Source organism: Cyphomyrmex costatus, unplaced genomic scaffold, assembly GCF_001594065.2.
Source record: "Cyphomyrmex costatus isolate MS0001 unplaced genomic scaffold, Ccosl1.0 scaffold396, whole genome shotgun sequence".
Lineage (NCBI taxonomy): Eukaryota > Metazoa > Arthropoda > Insecta > Hymenoptera > Formicidae > Cyphomyrmex > Cyphomyrmex costatus.
Window position 1 is genome coordinate 376656 of NW_017278163.1, and position 20880 is coordinate 397535.

At 35.0% G+C, this 20880-nt stretch overlaps 1 protein-coding gene across 2 annotated transcripts in view; it reads right to left on the reverse strand.

The window, feature by feature from the left end:
- Fur2 (furin-like protease 2) overlaps positions 1-19102 on the reverse strand; it is a 370418-nt gene extending 351316 nt beyond the window's left edge. For both annotated transcript variants that reach the window (XM_018543689.1, XM_018543688.1), the window contains exon 1: positions 18880-19102. In XM_018543689.1, coding sequence (XP_018399191.1) covers positions 18880-19059 — 180 coding nt within the window. In that variant the 5' untranslated portion in view covers positions 19060-19102. The remainder of the gene's footprint in view (positions 1-18879) is intronic.
- Between the last annotated feature and the right edge of the window lie 1778 nt (positions 19103-20880).

The window sequence follows — 20880 nt, forward strand, 5'->3', positions numbered from 1 at the left end:
AAAAAATTAACATATTCTAGCAACCAGTTTGAAAGTCCTACATAATTATTTTGATGGTCCGACACAATTATTTTTAAATCTAGCTAGTATCTAGCTAAATTCTAGATATTTCAGTAAAATCTTTTCGTAAAGATATGCATGAAGCTACAATATGTACGGTTTATTAATTTCAGCTATAAATTTTCACTAAAATTGATACCTACAGGTAGTCTGCAAATGCTCTTTAATGCAGACACGATGAAAAACATACCTACACGATTTTTCACAATGATGGTACTTCACGTGTTAATTCCAGTATCACGCGCCGATAATGCGCGCAATAACGCGGAGAAAACACATATGAGATAGTGGAGAAATTGCATAGCGCCTCCCGTCCTTTCCACCCCCAACCATAATCCACGGCATTTATCTCGGTACGCGCAACGTGTGTTGCGCGCAGGAATAATGGAGAGTAATACTAGTTTAATAAATAAGCCGGCTTTAATGTACGCTCGTGAAATACACGACTAAGTACGTGGAGGGCTTCGCACGCGTAAATGCAGCGGCGGATGTAATCCAGTTATTTCGTAACGCATGCACCCCAGTACCGCGGGTCAACCCTTTCGAAAATTATTCTCCGACTGCTAAGCGGATCTGCCGTGAATGACATGTTGCAAATAGGCATGTTTTAATCGAATATCGACATATTCTTTTTAGAAACATCAAAATAATCTGTGTATCATAAAAATATAAAAACAAAATTTCGCAAAAATTAATTTTGGAACAAAGATATTAAAGATTACATATATAACTGTATATTTTTGGAATATTTAATAGTAGAATATAGGAGCTATATAGATTATATAGGTTATCTCCGTATCTATCCTCAGAATGCCAAGAATGCAGACACGGAGATAACCCTCGAAATATAGCTTCTGTCAATAAGTACCTCAAACGTAAAAATAATATACGTGCAATATATATCATATATATGATTTTAGTTATACAATACATACATTATTTACTTAATAAAATATAACATTTTTTTGTACTTAAATTTATTATTAATGTAGGTTACCAATATCAATAACTATAATTAATAACTGATTAATATTCCATTTCTATACATGCAGATGTACTACCATTAATAACTTAATATTAATATTAGCACGATAATAACTTCCAATACCTATATATACAGAATATCCAATTTTAAATAACGACTTTAAACATCTCTTCAATAATATTTTTTAAAGAAAAAAATGTGATTCATGTTTAATAAAATATATATTAAATAAAAGTTATATAAACCGAATGACACAATACCACAACGATATAAACTGGATCACTTCTAAATTTATGATCCGATCATAACTTTAAAACTATGATTGTTAATAACTTTTTAATGAAGGACGAGCGACAGCTAAAACCTGTTGGAGGTTACTCAGGGTCATGACCTTGACAACATATGTCAAGATCAAGGTTATTGGGGGAAGGTCCCCTAATCGGTACTCTTCAGTAATCTTATCGTTTTTTTGAGGTTAAAAAAAAATCTTGACGTGTAGGGGTCAAACGGGCTACGGATTCGGTTTCAGCGGGAAAAAATACATGGGAATATCATAGTAGCATTCATCGCACAAAAAATAATAATTTTTTTGTGGGCCTGTGTTATTATTATTAGAGGAAAGTCACCGATACTGCGGTCACATGCGCATATGTCAGTTTTGGGGCCCATTTTGTCTGACGCTCGTTTTCGCCTATTCGATAAAAAAATTAATTATTGCAAAGTTCTTAACAGTATTATAAAAATTGCTACAGAGCATCGATAGAAAACACTTTCTAGTTTACATTTATATCTCCAAAGATTTATTTTCTGCTTTTGTCTAAAAAGTATAATCTAAAAACAAAGTAGTATGTCGGTATCGCTGACCTTCCTCTATGCTATCTTAATGTTATGTTATAAATGTACAAGTAAGAATGTTTCAAAAGTCACGAACTATAATACGAACACGACAAGGAAGTTTTCAAAAAACTAAGTAAAAAGTTACATGTACACACTTTTATTTCAAACAGTAGTTTTTATAAGGTATAAGAATTTAAATAGCCAATTACAGATTACGTTTAGACGGTTTAGTAAGCGCACACTCAGCGTTTAAAACGAAGTTCAAACATAGTCGGTTATTAACCATGTCTAAATCCTTATTATTTCACAAACCATTGCTTAAAATAAAATTTTACAAATAATTTTTATTTACTTAATTTTTCTAAAACTATCTTGTAATATTTTAATTCATGAATCTTGGGACACTCTGTATATATTTGATTTTTTATTTAAAAATACGCTATACAGAAAAGGATGTAAAACCGGATAACTTCGTTTTATCATGCAACAATCGCCATATCAGTATTCTATAAATGCCATTCCTCGTGCGATACTGGTTATCCTTGAGACACAGGAAGGGCCTCGTAACAGAAAAGAAGTAATGTTACAGCTCGACCATAAACTTTGTAATCGGCGTGAGTCGACTCCTTAGGAGTATCTTCCGGTTGTAGAGTAGATCAACGAGTGACTTTTTCCCATACCATATATATCGCATCGCGCGACTGTCCAACAACTATCGTAAACATAAATTCGAGATCGGCGAGAAAACGTCAACTGAAAGTAATGTAAGGTGGTTTTATACATCTATCTGGCATGCAATATATTCATGGGATAATGAAGTAGAGACGGCGGCTTTCAAAATTACTTTGTGATGACGGTTGCCTCTAACATGGCAATCGGACGGTAAAATGTTGCGGGATGTCACATTTCCGTCGTTTGAAAATGTTTCCAAAGAATGTTAACATCGCGATCCAACGAATTTATTCGAAAGTCCCGACACTTTCACTCATTTGATGCTACGTTTTCATCATTAATGAAGAAAACGATGCCAATAGCGACATCACACAGCGATGAAAGTTATAATAATTTCCACATTCAATTACTTGATTAATTATTTAATATTGTTATTTAATCTCTCTATTAATTTAGTCTCTAATATATTAATTTAATATATTATTAATTTCTTGGCATGTTATTTTTTTTACTGAAAAAACTAGTTAGGAAATTAGGATTATCGTCAAAAATAAAAAATAAATTAAACGAATATAATGAAAAACTGTAATAAATACAAATTCAAATGTACAATATTGAGCTAATCGAGCCTAAAATATAAAGACTGTATGCATACACGAATCGCGTGCAAGACTGTAAAACGCGCTTTGTGCAGGCAGCAGTGGTATGGCGACATCGTCCACGGTAAATGAACACGGTAAATGTTCGATACGGTCCGAGGAAAGGGCCACAGACACGTTCAATCTGCACCGTTGTAGCGCGATATTTTCCAAAATTACTTGGATTCGCACGCGGATCTTTCATTATTGTTCGCAGGATATACGCGGATGTCTCCAGGGGGACGAACATCTGGTTACGACAATGCCAGGAATCGCGTCAGAAGAACCAGCCAGACAAGACGCCGAGAATGAAAAGAGAGAGAGAGAAATGTGTATGAGTGAGCAAAAGAGCGAAAGACATGCAAGAGTATGAAAGAGTGAGCGAGCGAACGGACACGTGAAAAAGAGAAAGAAGAATCGGTATACGAGAGTAAGTATAAGTGAAAGGATAACTGTATATGTGAGTGTGTGTGTGTGTGTGTGTGAGAGAGTGTCAAAAAGAGAGCAAATACTCGAATGAGAGATGCAAGAGGTAAGTAAGGTGGGAGAGTGAGTGTGGCAGGATAGAGACGACGGTGCTAGACAGTGGGTCTCCAGTGACTTCTGTTTTTGTGTCGGCCGAAGAAACGGAAGGCGCGTATTTAATACTGAGAGCTGCATCTGTTTCTCGACAACAACGGTACAATTACCCCGTTAAATGACTCGCCCTGCCAGTTTCTCGAAGTACCGGTTTCCCCATGTACGGTGATATTATGGCGTGTAGTGCACACGTGGTTTCGCGAAACCAGGCCCAAATAATTCATGGTGAGGAGATATGGTATATTATCGTTGCTTAGCTCAACATGTTCAATCTGTGCAGCGATCTTTAATCGCGGATATTGCGGTCAGCGTGCGACATGCGAGTTTCCGTGAAAAACCTTAGTGTCGAACAGAAGGAATGGTACAAAAATAAACAAGCAATAATGTAAACTTTTAAAGAATCTACTTTTTAAAAGTGAATCAGTGACTTCAGTGTTATAATTATAGTTGATATGCATTTTAATTTGCGAAAGATCATAACTTCTAAAAATAAATCAGTGTGTTATATATATATATATATATATACATAACTGAGAAACATTAAATATTGGCTGATGACTACATCAGTTATACATGTAGCACTCTGTGAAGTCAGTAATAATATACCGATTCATTTTTAGAAAATAATCTTTTTTTGTTTTTATTTAAACAGCTTCCATTAGAAATTTTTATTTCAGAAATTAATGTTCTATTCTTAACGTCGTGTTAGAAGTTAAGAATAGAACATTAATTTCTGAAATAAAAATTTCCAATGGAAGCTGTTTAAATAAAAACAAAAAAAAAGATAATATTCTTAAAATACTCAAATAAGATAAACAGATATTTTTTTCTATCGATTAGAACATATTCGATAAAGAACCGTTCTAGTCACCTATTTTAAATTTTGTAAAAAATTAAAATTGATTAAATACATGAATAGTTCATTTCTAATATTAATAACAAAATTTCCCAGTTTGCGTAATTTACGAATAAAATTGATCGATCACGGACAGCTGCATTATAATTAATTGTTTAGACATGTCATGAGGGATTTGAATATCACGCATGGCCATGCACAGGCACAGTCAAATCACATGTCAATTAAGCAAACAACACGACACGTTCGCCTCGTCGATCATCAACGCGAAGTATTCTTAATACTAAGCCCACCAATAGCAGCATATTATAATGAATATAGACATTTACGGTGTGTTTCGTAAGATTAAATTTCAGCTTCGGTAAATTTCAGATCAATCTACCTCCGTAAATTTAAACCGACATATAGAGACGGTTTAAATTTCAGAGTTGCTTAATGCCAGAAAATTACGTAAATTTGTTAATTAAATTGATACCAACCGAGTCGGTTTAAAAACAAAAACTTAATTTAATTTTGTTTGCTTTAGCCATTAAAGAAATTGTATCCAATTAAGCAGTGAGAAAACATTGTTTTTAATTTTAATTGAAAATGTATATTTGAGGTTTAACACAAACCGCACAATAAACTTCGTACATTGCATGACTAATAATCAAACATTTAGCTACTAAATAATGAACGGTTTAAGCCAATAATCCACCACTAGTTTACGGATTTCATAACAGAAATGCAATTCTACGTTCTATACCTCTACGTATTATATACTTAATTTTTCAGATCCTTATTAAGATTATTATTTAGAATCTAAAGAAATAATCGTTTGGTATACTTTACAACTGATTTGTTTATGGAAGACGATCCCAGAGAGAGTGTTACGCCAAAAATACCGGAATGCATAATTTAGCACATGCCGTAGGCTCTTAAATATACATGAACTACGTGATTTTAGACGTAACGTAAGTTATACTTTTGGCGAGACTTTGACACTTTCGCGCACAATTTGCATTCGCGAATTTGCATCAGAAGCACGATTTCCCTTGCGAATTAGCTGCGAAACTGCGTCTTGTACTAAGAGTATACCTGGCAGAAACTGCGAAACAACGTGGTGCATAAAATCTCGTCGCAATGAATCCTGTCAACGATACAATCATTCAATAAATATCCTAAACTGAGCTCAAGAGCAACTTGATCCTTAAGCACAGTGCGATGCGGATAGAATCGATGTATAATGCATATCTCAAATATACCGCGGACATATCGCGCAAACTTCCAATTGCAAATTCCATGAATTTGGAATTTTTGTTTCTGTGAATATCGATTAAAAGTTGATCTGCCTTTGTAAATTTTTTAACCTTCAATATCCGTCATAACTCCGTTATATATCTAACTAATACATAACATCTAACCATTAATATCTAAAAATTTCATTAACATTGCACGTTTTAGGCTTAATTAACTTTCACAATCTTTATTCGTTGACTGACTAATATTCTTCATTCGATTTTAATCATATAGTTTAATTTTATATACAGCAGAGATCGTCACATATTACCTAAAATTAAAAATTTAAGGAACAGGAAAATTAACTCACTCAGTCTGTAATTTACACAATCACTAAAGAAATGCCGATTTCACATTTGCCAAAGAAAAATTGCAAGGAAAATACAGTAGAACTGGCATCCTGTATAGAGGAAGAATATTCGAAGCCAAATATCTTTTGCATCTTAATACCCAGTCGAGTGCAAGTGAAGATTCCTAATGTAAGCGGCTTATGTACGTCTTGACTGGTTATTACCGTCTTTCTTCAGGAAAATATAAGTACAAAGTCGCGCGACGCAACGATCCTGCTTTATAAATCCCAAACTAAGAGGAAAGAAAAAATTAGTTTTCTGTCATAAGGTATATCTAGTAAAACATCAGATTAGCAAAAATACATTCAAGAATAAAAGCGAATAGAAATATTTCAACGGAATGCTTCGACTAAACTCTATTAAAAAGTTTCACTGGATCTGAAAAAAATTATTTCTTGTTAAACTATGTATAATAGAATATATTAAAAAATTTATATATATCCATATAATATTATAATTGATTTATATATGTATATATAAACATTATTTCGTGCAAAAAGTTTCTCTAATAAAATTTTATAATTAAGTATATAAAACTCGAGATTTTTTTTTTGTAGAGCCATAAAAGTTGTGTGTGTGTTATATCTCGTTATGTATTAATTCATTCTAGAATTTACCTACTCAAAAAATTATTTTCAATAAAACAGTTACAGGACGCACTAATTTGTTTCGCTCTATATAAAAACCAATAAAAACCGAACTAAAAGCAAACTAGAGAAAAATGAGAACATGAGAGGAGGAAGTTAAAAAAATATTGATCGTGCTAGAAATCGGGAGAATTTTGTGCGCAAAGGTTCAACAATAACAGGGTAAGAACGAGCGACGCGGAAGAAAACTGATTTTCTACGGTCTGTTGGGATGAAACGATTCGCGGAAATTGTGACAGCAGGTATAAAGTCAACAACGGTATCCTACGTTATGCGTCATGGCGTATCTGGAACTGAAGAAGGCACCCTCCAAACGGACCACCGGATCTTTCTTTCACTCCCGTTGCGTGTATTTGATATTTATTTTTATACTTAGATGACGCGATCTTTCGTCCGCAACACTGGGCGCCATTGGCCGGAAAGTATTTCATCTCACAGAAAGCTTGTTCAACCCTTCAAAAATAAAGGAAAATTGTCAAGCATTTGTTGCGTTTAACTTACACTTTATAACCAAAACGGTAGAAGAAAAGGTGGTAACGTAAGCTTCTATCGCTAATTAAAATTCTGTGTTATAATTAACATCATCTCTTGCAAAAGGTTTTTAACTTGTTCTTAAATAGGTATTGAAGTAATGAAACAATTATCGTAACTGACCTTTTTATCGACAACTGATTTTGTTTTTGTATTATTTATTGACGTTTATTTATTGGTCATATTTTTTCGTATAATTTTTTATATTAAGTTTAACGCAGTTTGAAGTTCATATGTAATGAGTTTATAAATTATAAATTAATTTTTAAGTTATTCTTCTATTCCAAGTAGAAAACTTAAATAACTATATTTTCGTTGGGACATAAATAAATGTAAATTTTATTATTGTTATATATTTTTTTCCTTAATACGTAAGGTAATAAATCCAGGAATTTTTAACAAAAAAATATTGCAGAAAGTTGTTTTTCGTTAAAAAGCTTTGTGGTTACCATTTTGGAATACTGAGTCCCTAAAGGTCAGTGAAATGGGAAAGAAATGCTTGTGATAAACGTTCACGAGGACAGGATCAACGTAAGAATATTGTTAGGAAAATATATTCATGAAAAGAAACTTCTGAATCTAATAATATCTCAATACATTGCGAATATTCTATGAATTCAAATTTTTCAAACTTCATAAGAAGTCCAAATAATCATAAAGAAACCAAATCCTGTAATAATATAGAAGGCTCCACTTTACTATTACATTCAGACAGTCACATCATAATATTTCTTTCCATTGAAACAATTTTTCTCATTTTGTGAACTGTCCTCATCATTTCAAGTGTGTTTTATATGAAATCAATAAAATTATCATTTGAGATATCGTTATTTAAATATATAATTAAAAATTGTAAGAAACAAAATAAAACCTACATTCTTAACTTTTTCTTTACTTATACGTTTAATTTTGTAACACAAAATAGTAATACAAAATTTCATTTTATTATTACTGTTATTACTATATTTATTCCTAAACATTCACCTTAGTAGGGATTGTATTCTTTTTGTTTAACAAAAAAAACAATATCTTAAAAATGGCGCTTAGTATCTTCTTGTATCACGTTTCTAAATGCCACCTGTACAGCTTCAATCTTATAAAGTCAGACAATTTCATCGTTATCAAGAGCGTGCATCCTACTACGATCCTAATAGTGAGCGTAAAGGCTTGTGTTTTTCCCAGCGAGAAAGGAAAGGAACGTCGCAACCTGCCATCATCGTAAAAAAATATATAACGTAACGTCGCTGGAGATGGTAAAAAACATATATATATATATATATATATGTATAATTCAATATAGATACTATGGGTGTAGAAACATAGACAACTTATATAGAGAATAAGTATAGTATATTTCACGTAAGTTCGTGACGCTGGCATCCCCAAATGTGTGAATTCTAAATAAAATTAACATGGCATTCGACTGTTCACCATTTGTCACTACGTGTGTAGTGACGAATTGTCAAACATTAAATTGTTTGTAACTTTTTTTTAAAAATGGACAAGAGAAAATGGACAATCGAATCCTTTATGTAATTCGGAAGAATATTCATAGGGATGCTATAATTTTTTATTTATTTATAATTTTTTATCAAGGGTGGACAAAAATTGTAGTTTGATGGACAAACGTGGAGAAATGGTGGACAATCGAGAATGCGATGTTAATTTTATCAAAATTCGTATTCGGGGGTGCCAGCTTCTTCGCAGACCTGTTTCACGCGAAATGAGCCAGTTATATATGGTACCTTAATACAATATTATATTAGTACCGAGCATTGTAATAAGTTCCAACTAAGCCAACTTTATTCTGAGTTCTGTCTTGAGGGAGAATTATGGCAGTATTTCAGCATTTCATCAAGTAACATTGGAACTTAGATCTTAATAAAACTTTGTACGAGGGAAGCTAAATTTAAATCGAATTCAGCAATCTCTGTTCGGTGTAAGATACGGTTTAAAATTGCCATATCTCTAAAGAATTAAGAGAGAAAATTAACCATCATAAGAAATAAAACTTTTTTCCTTATGTATCACCTTCTCTTTTTTTTCTAAATACAAAATTTGTTTGGAGAAAAAATCTTTCTGCTAATTTTAATAACTTTCAATGAACTTTTACGTAATATATTATGAATTTATGCATTCTTCCTTTTTATTTTTATTATTACAAATGCATCGAATATAATAAACGACTCACTACTGACCATTTATACGAAACACCCTGTATGTAAACTGACGTGTGCCTAGAGTGCGGTTATAGGTACACGTGGGAAAATCTCCGTATCCTTTCTCCACGAGTGGCCTCGCCTTTAATACCTTAATGCAGTGAACGAACATTTCTAGAGCAGACGAGTTTGTACGTAGCTCCCTTCGCGCGATATGTATACTTACTGTCACGCCGCGTCAGAAAGCTATATGCTAAGATCTATTCTTACTATATCATTTATAACGTCGTGAGATCATAACCTGACACGTTGAGTTCGGGTCATTGCAGAGAAGGGCCTGACTTTGTTACAAGAGACAGAGGAAGAGGAGAGGCGATAGAGAGGGAGGAGAAAGAGAGAGAGAGAGAGAGAGAGAGAGAGAGAGAGAGAGAGAGAGAAGAGAGAGAGAGAGAGAGAGAGAGAGAGAGATAACCATGTTACCAACTCACAGTCAATTCCGACGAGCTTAATTGCCTGTCTTGCGAAACAATTGATACCGCCGGTAGTTTGATTTCGCGATTATACGGGCTAGTATATTATGACACGCGTGTCAATAGCGTGGCCTCATTCTATACGAGAATAACGTTCAATTTCCCTCCAAGAGATCTAATGGCTTAATGTTAAAAGGATTTTTTTCCAATTAAACTCGATATAATAATCTAGCTGAAGCTTTATTTTTTTAATTAAGTGTTATACGTTTGTAAAACATATATGAATGTCAAGTTTCTTTATATTTCAAGAGAGTCATACAGTTTCCGTTAACTTTACAGAAGCGAAAAAAGCGATTTTATATATATTTGAATCTCAAAACTGATCACAATATATAATCCTAGAATGCTATCGCTATTAAGTGATACAATATTGCTATCGATACATAAATAAATAAATTTGACGGATAAGGAAATAGATCATAAGCTTTAATTAACGTAAATATAATAACATGTCTTATAAGTTAGCGGAACGAAATGAGCAAAATTGATTTTAACTAACGTTTTTATTTGTTGCTCATTTGTTGCTAACAAGTTGCCAAAGAAAAAAATGTGTTGCTCTGTTAGTTTTTTTTTTTAAATAATGTTTCGCTAAAGGAAGAATAAAGCCGATCGACGTAAAAATAACATAGGAATTTGTTGCTCATTTGTTGTTATCGAAATATGCAAGTTACAAATTTTTTGCTTGCAAAATAGGTATAAATAACAAACTTCAACGTACTAACGAAACAAGAGTAAAGTACCGGTAAAAAAAACTTGTCATTGGCTTAAAATTGATACTAAAATGTCGACTGAATTTAACTTAAAAGGAAAGGCAAACTCGATCTTAAAATGAAGTATGTAGTCTAATTATATGTCATTTGTGTGTATTGTGTCTTCTCATACATTCGAATAAAAGAATGTTAAATGAAAATCGATCGAAAAGTGTACATAAATAAAAGAAGTATGCCATTTTCGGTTAAAATAGGTCTTATATTTATATAGAGAGAGTGCTTAGTAATATTTGTATATGAACATGTAGAAATATAATTATCAGTTCTGTGGATTATGCGCCAATTCGTTTGTTGAATGTGAAACATAATAATAAACTGAAATAATAATCTCGCAATTAAATTAATTGATCGTCGATTTAATAATGCTACTAGCATCTTAAAAATCCGTAAATATATACGATAATACCATCATATGCTTCGATAGTTGAATTGGTAAAACGCCCGCACGAAACAAGCGAGATTTATGTTCAAATCCCGGCTGAAGTGATAATTTTTCGCAATAAATTGTTTACAGGTTTTTAAAATGTTAGTAGCATTGTTATTAAATCGACAATCGATTAATTTAATTGTGAGATTATTATTTCAATTCATGATTATGTTTCCAGTCCAACAAACTGAATCAGCGCACAGTCTATAGGATGAATGTATTTAGATATGTATATTTACATATGAATATTATTAAGCACCAAGACCCGCTTTGACACACCAAAAATAACATTCTTCTCTTATTTGATTTAAATAAAAGACATAAAATATAACATAAAATGATAACAAAAAAAACTGCTTAATTGAAACCAGAGCGATGTAACTTGGATAAGAACAAAAATTTTCAAAATTAAAAGGAAATAATTCGGACAACTAACAGTTGTTTCAGAATGTGCAAACGAAAATCTATCGACTGAGACTAATTAAATGTAATTTGTTCGTAATTGGGGGTCATTGTGAAATTAGCCTCCAAAAAATTGTTTTTTTCTTTTTTAATAATTTCTTACCAAATGAGTGTAAAGAAAAATTCAAAATGTACATACATGTGCAATCGAGTGAGCTTTTATATTAAGTTAATTTTTTCAAAAGCTGTGAAGCCGACTTCACATGGGTGAACATCACATGTACACCAAAGTTTCTTTTAAAAGCATCCTTTCGTAGATTAGGTATAATTTAATAATCGTGACAAACAATGACCCCTTCCATTAAGTTTTTATTACAAAGGCATATCAAGTATCAAGTTAGGAAATATGGAAAAACACAATGTTTTTAAGAGTCTGTACGCGACAGTGGCGAGAAAATTCATGGTTGACGGGAAATCGCGATAAAAAATTCAGGTTCCGCGCTTAATTTTAAGGGCGGAGAAAGAGAGAGAGAGAGAGAGAGAGAGAGAGAGAGAGAGAGAGAGAGAGAGAGAGAGAGAGAACACCGACTGTGGGATGCTATGCTCGTGATATGCCAGCCCGCAGAGCTGGGAAGAGTAATCGCGTTACTAACCCGTCGTAAATTCTGGCGAACCTAAGCACGCGCTCTTGCTCCTTGCGAAACGTAACAGGTATAGCGAGAAATTTGATACCCGCGATTACGGGCAGGGGGTCCGCCAGCGGCGGAAGGATAATCAATTAGCTTAACTCGAGCGCCACACGAAACTCGATTCCCACACGTTCGACGCGAAACACCCCGGTGTCGATCGGACTAATATGTTTTAATTTTAGGTTATCCCCCTCCCTCCCGCATCCCTTCATCGTAACGTCCAATTTGCTCCATCTCCAGATAACTCGTCCGTCCGACAGATAACTCGGAGAGAACGTTTCGGCCGAGTTGGACGAAACTTATTACCGAAGTAGGAAATGAGGCGGAACTTTATTAACGCCCTTATGCGCGAAATTTCACGCGACTCCAATTTATCGAGTTTGTTGTTATGAAGTTATTTGCCTGCGGAATCGTGCCAATCCGGTAGAATCTCGCGCGTTCCAGCAAACTACTGACTCTAATGATCGTAAAATCTATAAAATTTTAAAACTTGAGACTTTTTAATTTAAAATTTTCGCTTTATAACGTTCTCGTTACAAACGCCATACAACAGAGGATTGCAATATATAAATATTAGCTATAGAGAGGATTAAAATAAAATAGCTTTATAAACAATTATTTTCTTAAGAATATGATTTATATTAGATATTCTTATTTCAATTGTTGCTCAAATTACCGAATTACTTGGTGAATTATTAACGTTTACATTAAGATCGTACGCGATATTGCACGATTTCCTCTTATCCGCTACGTCAATAGATTTCGCAAAATATCCCGACCGCGATGCTGCTGCCAACGACCTCTCTCCGCTTTACATAATAGCCGGATTTCGCGAATTTGCATGCGCCTCTGCCTCTGGTTGCATGCTCGGACACGATGGATATTATGAGGCCATCGCGGTGAAGCGATTGTCGAACGCAAGCTCAACATTTTATCACACAATAACAGCATAGTTTGGCGGACTTCTTTCCACCTGTCGCTTAAACGACGTGACACGCTAAAACAAGCAATCATCTACTCCATATTGAGCGATAAACAAGTTCGAAAACTACTCAATCCTAAATAGAGTTCTTGAAAAATAAATTTTAAAAAAAGTATTTTTAATCAATTCCTTTTATTTCATTCTCTTCAATTCAAAAATAACAGCATCAACATGCTAAAAGCAGACATAATGAACATAAATATATAATATGTAAGTGAAGTTTTTATATATAGAAAGTAATCTTTTAATGTATTTCAACGTTTGTCATTAAGATCGTATTAATTTATAAATGAATAGTTTACTATAAATTATTGATAGACACAAAATCCATTCAAGAGTCGTTATAATATTTTCATAATGAAATCCAATTTGTCTAAATTACATGTACATTTACTTCTGCTTCTATTAACCGCGATTTACACTTTGCAGAAGCAATATATATTGTTGCAGTTTGGGCTTGTCAGAAGTTTGTGCGCTTTTCATCCAATTTTCACGAGGAATTGCGCGAACTCAACTAACAAGAGCTCTATCAGAACTACGGTTCAGAACCGATTCTTTTTAAAATATGTTATTACATGAATTAAAATACAAAAATATCTAACCAAAAGACACATAGTTCTTTTTTATATCAATCCAAACTCAAGATTTAAGAGATCAAACAAGCCCTCAAAATTAATAGAGATCAAGATATTTTCAAAATATCAAATCTTTTTAATTCTAAATGCATACAGTTATAACAGTTTTGTATACATTTTTGAGTACATCTCACTGTTTTGCTGATAATTAATAGGAGTAAAATAAAAGCGTTAGCTTTGAGGGTTAGTTTTGTTTCACCCCTTAAATCTGAGATTTTAGAGCTATAATAAAAAATACGTATCTCTTAGATTGTTGTTTAACAACATATTTCAAGAAGAATCGAATCGATTCCAAACAATTGTAACAGGCCCCTTGTTAGTTGTGCAATAATTGTGCTCTCTAATGCAACGTTGAAAAAAGTTTCTCAACCCGCGAAACACGTCGCATCCGCAACGCGATACACGACATGTCCGTTCACGGATCCGTGACCGTGGCGCGGTAGTTTCTGCGATTTTCTCGTGGTCTTTTCACCCTCACTCTTCTCCATCCCGCGCGGTAGCCACATTTTTCCAACAACGAGCGCTAAAGTTTTTATCTCGTCGGGAGATGACGTACGGGATGGCGGAGCCCCTCTTTTCACCGCGCGCACGTCGCCTTTTTTCTATCCCTCGCAACCACCCTCTTCTTCCACTGCATCAACCGGTCGGTTTCGCGTTCCGGACAGAGAGAAGGGCGGCAACGCGGGGGCGCGAGAAAAGTGGAAAAAAAAAAAAGAGGAGAAGAGAACATTCTCCGCAAATACATATACGTGTTGAGAGATAAAAGTTTATTACCGCGACCAAGCAAAATGCAACCACTCGTTGATACACGCTGGATACATGGCAATTATTGCATCCCCACCTTTATATTGTACCATTTCTTCTCGTTCCCTGTGAAATCACTTACAACGAATGTGCGGAGAATAGCAAAAGGAAGAATAGAACGATATTACTCGCACATGAAACGTCAACTGTTATCTACGAGAAGTAACGGCTCCCTGGACGTTTACCGCGTCGATGGTGCTCCAGGTTAAACCAATAACAGAGGATGCTTGTCTGGGTCGCCGTCGGATATATACGGAGAAGACTTCACGTAGGAAAAGAGCTGCATATATAAGATTCTTACTATATGAACCGGTTTGAAAGATTATTACTTTTAATGTTGATGTATTAGGAGAAGATGATTTAAAACTACACACGTTTAATGAGAACTTTCTAATTACGACATTTTTACTTATTACAAGCAGGAATCCTCTAGTATTTTCTGGAAGAATATTTTTCAAACCGGTTTCGCACCAATTATTACAGCTGGATATGAATAAGAAAATTAATGTTTCGTTTCGATGTTATTTAACTAATTAAATGTCAATTACATCTCACATTACATATGAAAATATGCGAGGAAACACATTATTCTCTGGATGCTTGTAATGCTTTACTGTTCATAGAAATAAGCGATAAGTTATCAGAAGAGATAAATTCTCTGTACAATTTTACCCTGCGTTTCGTATTTCCAGCGCTTAATTATTTTTCAGAATTTCCACACTGCCGCAATTCACCTCGTCATAAAATTCCAGATCCAACAGATATGTTGCTCGACGCGAAAGACTCTGCTCGCGCTTTGTCGCTTATCCGAGATCGAGAATAGGTTACCGCTGATAGAATCGTATAACCATAGGCGAAACTCGCCCCGTTTTACATGCAACGACATTCGACTCGGTTCGATTACTCACGTTCATTTGATAAAATCAGATTTTGTAAGTGCGTCGTCAAATCCGCTGAGCGAAAATTCTCGTCACGCCAATGAATTGAAGCACGAAGAAAATACAGGAGCACGATCTCTCCTAGCCTACAGGTAGATATAAAAAGTTTATTACTCGTGACTAGGGAAACGCGAAAGCGCGTGAATATACCTGAAGAAAAAGAACCGGTGAAACTCTTCCTGTTACGCTTGCGGTTAAACAGCATGGCTCAATTATATCGTACAAATTTTTGGGAATTTTCATGGTACTTATAATCATGAAAAACAGTATTAAAAAAAAATAATAATAAAAATAACATGTGCAACATAAATGTAATTGAAATAATTAAAACGACGTATAAAATGATCTCGATAAAAAAATTGGCATTTATAAGTTAAATGTGCGTGTTACATAATCAATATAACACATAAATATTTTTTAATTAAATGCGTTTAATCCTAAGTATAATTGATGCAATTTACTCAGTAATGCAATTTATTTTAATTCCTGCAGTGCTCGAATAACCCAATTAAAATTTTAATATATTATTTCTCAAATATACATATGTATAATATTTTACAGTTAAGCATATAATTTATATATTTACTACTAAAATTATTTTTTATATAGCGCCACTTTCAACTCAAGTTACGCAATTGTTATACCGTTGCGAATTAATGTCGTAACCGGTGTTTTACATGCTACAAATGCAAATCGCTCGAATGCTGAGAACCTTGACAGAGATCTGGTCTTGACGAGAGACCTGTGCGGTCAGCATATGGGTAGGAAATATTTTATATTACGCTACGTTTACACATACCGATATAGACACAGTTACGTCGTTTGCATGATATTTCAAAGCTGTACATATTACAGCGACATTTCTACATTTTAAATGTGACGTAACTGAAAAGTTGGATGAAAATCTGTGTGATCTGGTAGAAATCAGAAGACGACTTTATCCAAAGTTGAAACTCATTTGTGACTTAATAAGATTTCGAGTTAAGAAAAAACGAGTTTTCTTTTTAATAAAGATTTAAAAATAATCTATAAACTGTTACAAATAACAAAAACATTTAATTTCTTAAATTTAATCGTTTATTGAATGTTTAGGTTCTCCTTTATAAGATTCAAATACCGGGATGTTAACCTTCCATCAACAATATTGGACTTTAAAAGCACAGATTTTTTAATTCTAATTTCTAGTAGATAAAAAATCTATTTCAAAAAAAGGTAAAATACAATCTAACTTTTGCGATATTAAAAATTCATTGTTAAAGCTTTCACGAGTATGTAAGATTTTTTTCAAATTTTTATACAATCCAAAAAAGTATAAAAATCTGTACCGAAGTTCGAAGACCCAGATTGCGCACGAAGGGTGAAAATTTCACATTCGACGAAGGATTAATCATCGAATTGAAAAATTATAAATGAAGATAAGTCAACTAGTTTTTATTAAAGGAAAAAGAATCAATTGTGGATCGCTGAATGAATTCTATTATATGCAAATTCTAAAACACTTCATATATTTAATATCGGTCAACGTGCTGACATACTTGTAGCAATATATCGAGCAATATAAACGAGTACTTAGCGTGCAATCGGGCTATATAAACGACTGTTTAGCGTGCGATGTTTCTGTCACGTTCGCCATTGCCTGACCGTGAGCGATGTATGACTCCAGGATACACAGTACAGTATTTATCAACTGCCTTATCAGCGGGGTAAACCGACCACACTTCCCGTATCCAGTCATAGACAACGGCGTGTAAAGTTGCGCAAAACGAAACTGCAGCAAAACACGTTAGGTACCAATCACCACTTTTTCTCTGTCTGTTACTCTGAAGTAATCAGAGTCGCACTTGTTAAGCACCGATCAACACGACGCTGTCGATACACAAGGTAGTTACATTATACGTTACATCTTTTCAAACTTTACCAATCAAAGTTTCATCGACCTGAGTCTATAAGACTAAAACTAATTTTTCTGCGGCAAAGTTTAAGCTACGAGTATTTTAAACGTTTATAAGATATTAGACAGGGAAGGCATTAATGTACTTTCGGGGGTACTAATCTCCTCTCCTTCAATCATTTTTACTCAACTCACAGATTAATAATCTTTCAAAATATTCTTTAAAAAAATCTGAAAAATCTAAATTTAAAAAATTCAAATTTTCATTAATCGACTTCTAGAGAGTGCTATCACAGACATAATATATCTTACATCGTAATATTAATGTAATAAGTGACACAAGATGTAGTGTAATAACTCTATAGATGGTATTCCGTTAGGGGAAGAGGGGCTGGTTTTAATTAAAGCAGATCTTAATTCGTGACTGTCAACTCGCTCACACTCTAAACTGCGAAGAACATACGTCGAATAGCCATGTCTGATACAAACGACAACGTTGAAGAACCCTCCGGCAGTGCCACCATCCAATCTGTCTCGTTAGATTGAGTTCTCTGCCTTCCTCTTTCCCCTTACCTGTTCGACATGATCGACACCCTTTCCCGGTCTATGATCTCATACCACGACAGAGCAGCATCGCCCGTAACGGAGCATCTAATCTCATCATCGACGCTAGAACGGATAAACGTCAATACGTGATTCGACATGGAGAACGACGAATGCGCGTTGCCAAAAGCTAACTGGTCCCACGGTAATCTTGCAAAGTGCAAGAATCTCAAGGAATTCAGAACTACACTCGAGAGAATTCAGAACATCGCTCCACAGAGAGCTCCAGTTTTCCAAGCTACTTGGGAATTACTTTACAATTTAATTCTATAATAACGTGCTAATTAATGATTTTTTCCACTATTTAAAAAATCTTACGAAACAAAAATTTAATTTGAATAGATATTTACCGTCTATATATCTTTTCAGAAAAATGAAAGAATACAAAATTGAAAATTGAGAAAAACATATAAATCGTTTCGCTGCGCACGCTTCAAATTTTTATTCTACATATCGTATATTTTCACCTGTTGTGAAAATTTAGCAAAAATTATTGACTTTATAATATAATAATTTAGTCAGATTATTCGAACGTGTTCTTCAGTTCCGTTTATAACTTCAACACAGAAAAACTCTTTAAAGCGACACATGCCTCACAAGAAATTGGTGCACTTACCTGTCCATGATTGTCGAACCCGTGCTCCTGGGCGATCTCGTCGGCAGTCTCCAATCCGCTGGGCACGTAAACGGCGAACTGATTCGAATAGATCGGCACTGGTCGCGAGCGCGGTCTCGGTTCAGATCTCGCAGCAGCCAGCAGCGTGCACACAATCAACAACGTCACCCTGAAGATCATGTCGTCGACGGCGAGTGACGACAACGAGTCCTACGATTTATCCGGGACGGTATTTCCGGCACTGAAGAGCGCACGACGCCGCAACCCGACGCGTGTGTCTCGGATACGTAAAAAGATACGTCGTATTATGCACGACGAATTTTTGCGTTATCTCACGATCGAACGATAATCGCGTACGACTCTCTTCGCGAGACGATTTCAATGCTCGACGAAATTTGCGAGTCTCAACATCGGACCCGCGCCGCACTTCCCTCGAGAGAAAACGCGGTCCGGAACGACAAGAATGAGGGACACGTTGCTGACGGATGAAGTCGTGTCGCAGTGAAAACGAGACGGCACTGCGCCGCGAGTTTCGCTCGTCGTCGTTGTCGTCGGCGAGAGAAACGTCAGGTCCGGGTGGGCTGGTTCTTACCCTGCAACACAAAGACAAGGAAAACCGCAGGTTATAGCGTTCAGTGTGCATTCGTGTCACGCGCGCCGAGTCGGAAGGACGCGGTGGGAATTCTTGCGGGCTCGAGCGTTGTGATATTAATTGTCACCGAGGGGGGAGTTCGTTTTTCCTGCTTCTTGACGTGCGCGTCGCGGATTTGCATTACAATGTTTCGCCATGGGCGTGCACGCGTCCGCGCGAATGTTTGCAAACTTCCTTCCTCTTTCTGCTCCTCTCGTGCATTCGTTCTCCGTCTCTTCCTCTCTATTTCTCGTTTCACGGAAAAACAAATAGAGATAGAGATAGAGATAGAGAGAGAGAGAGAGAGAGAGAGAGAGAGAGAGAGAGAGAGAGAGAAACCGAGAGCTCATGGCAGGTATTATTTAATAACCGAATCTTTTGTTTGCGAAACAGTGACGTACGGTGATGCAATTGTTTTGCAAATAACCAAGTGCGTAATACCGGTTCGACACACTTACCCATTTAGCGCGACGCGCAAATAAACGATTATATCGCAACGAAACGCATTGGCGCGATGGGATGATTATGATGATGTTGGTACGACCATCACGACAAAATACAACTAAACTTGCATAAGCGCATTCGCGGTAATCCTCGGTTAACCGCTTAATGGATGGGATTACAATGACAGATTCCATCGTTCATTTTCCCTATTCGCAGGTATATAATAAATAATGTTCGATATCTGTTTTAGTTATTTGATGTATTTGGATTAATGTAACGATAAATAGAAAATCTGTTTTCTTTAAAAAAAAAAAAAAAAAAAAGATTTGCAGAATTATAAGAGCGCGTGCGCGATATTTCCGTTTAAATCTAAAAATGATTTCAAACTCACAACGGCAAAATTGGCCGTTACACGAGTGAATTGAATTCGGCAAGAATAAGGAAGGGAATTAGAGTCGAAGTTGCTGAAGCGCGTGGCAAAAGCTTCCGATGATCAAATTTCGATTGTGAACTATACGATCGGCTATATACGTATCTGTATAGTCGCTGTTCAAGTTTGGCAAGTAACTGGTAGACTAGTAAGGCAAAAGGAGAAGTCTGTTTCCACGGCACTGTCGATAGTTACGGCGAAACGAGCGAAAGGCCGAACATGAGTTTGAAGTTAATCGGACTCTCTCACGAAACCGTTAACGTTCGTAATGATTCAGGAAATAGACTAAAATAGCTGACGGATGCGATTTATTCGCGTTGTAATTAAAGAAATAAAAGACGTTTCAGAAAGTGGAAAATAAATAATATAATACTTATCTAATTTAAAGAACACAAAAAAATCCTATCGTAAATCAATTAGACACAAAGCTGGCAGTAAGATTTGCAATAAATATCAATTGCAAAAATAAATATTAAATTGCAGCTTAAACACAGTT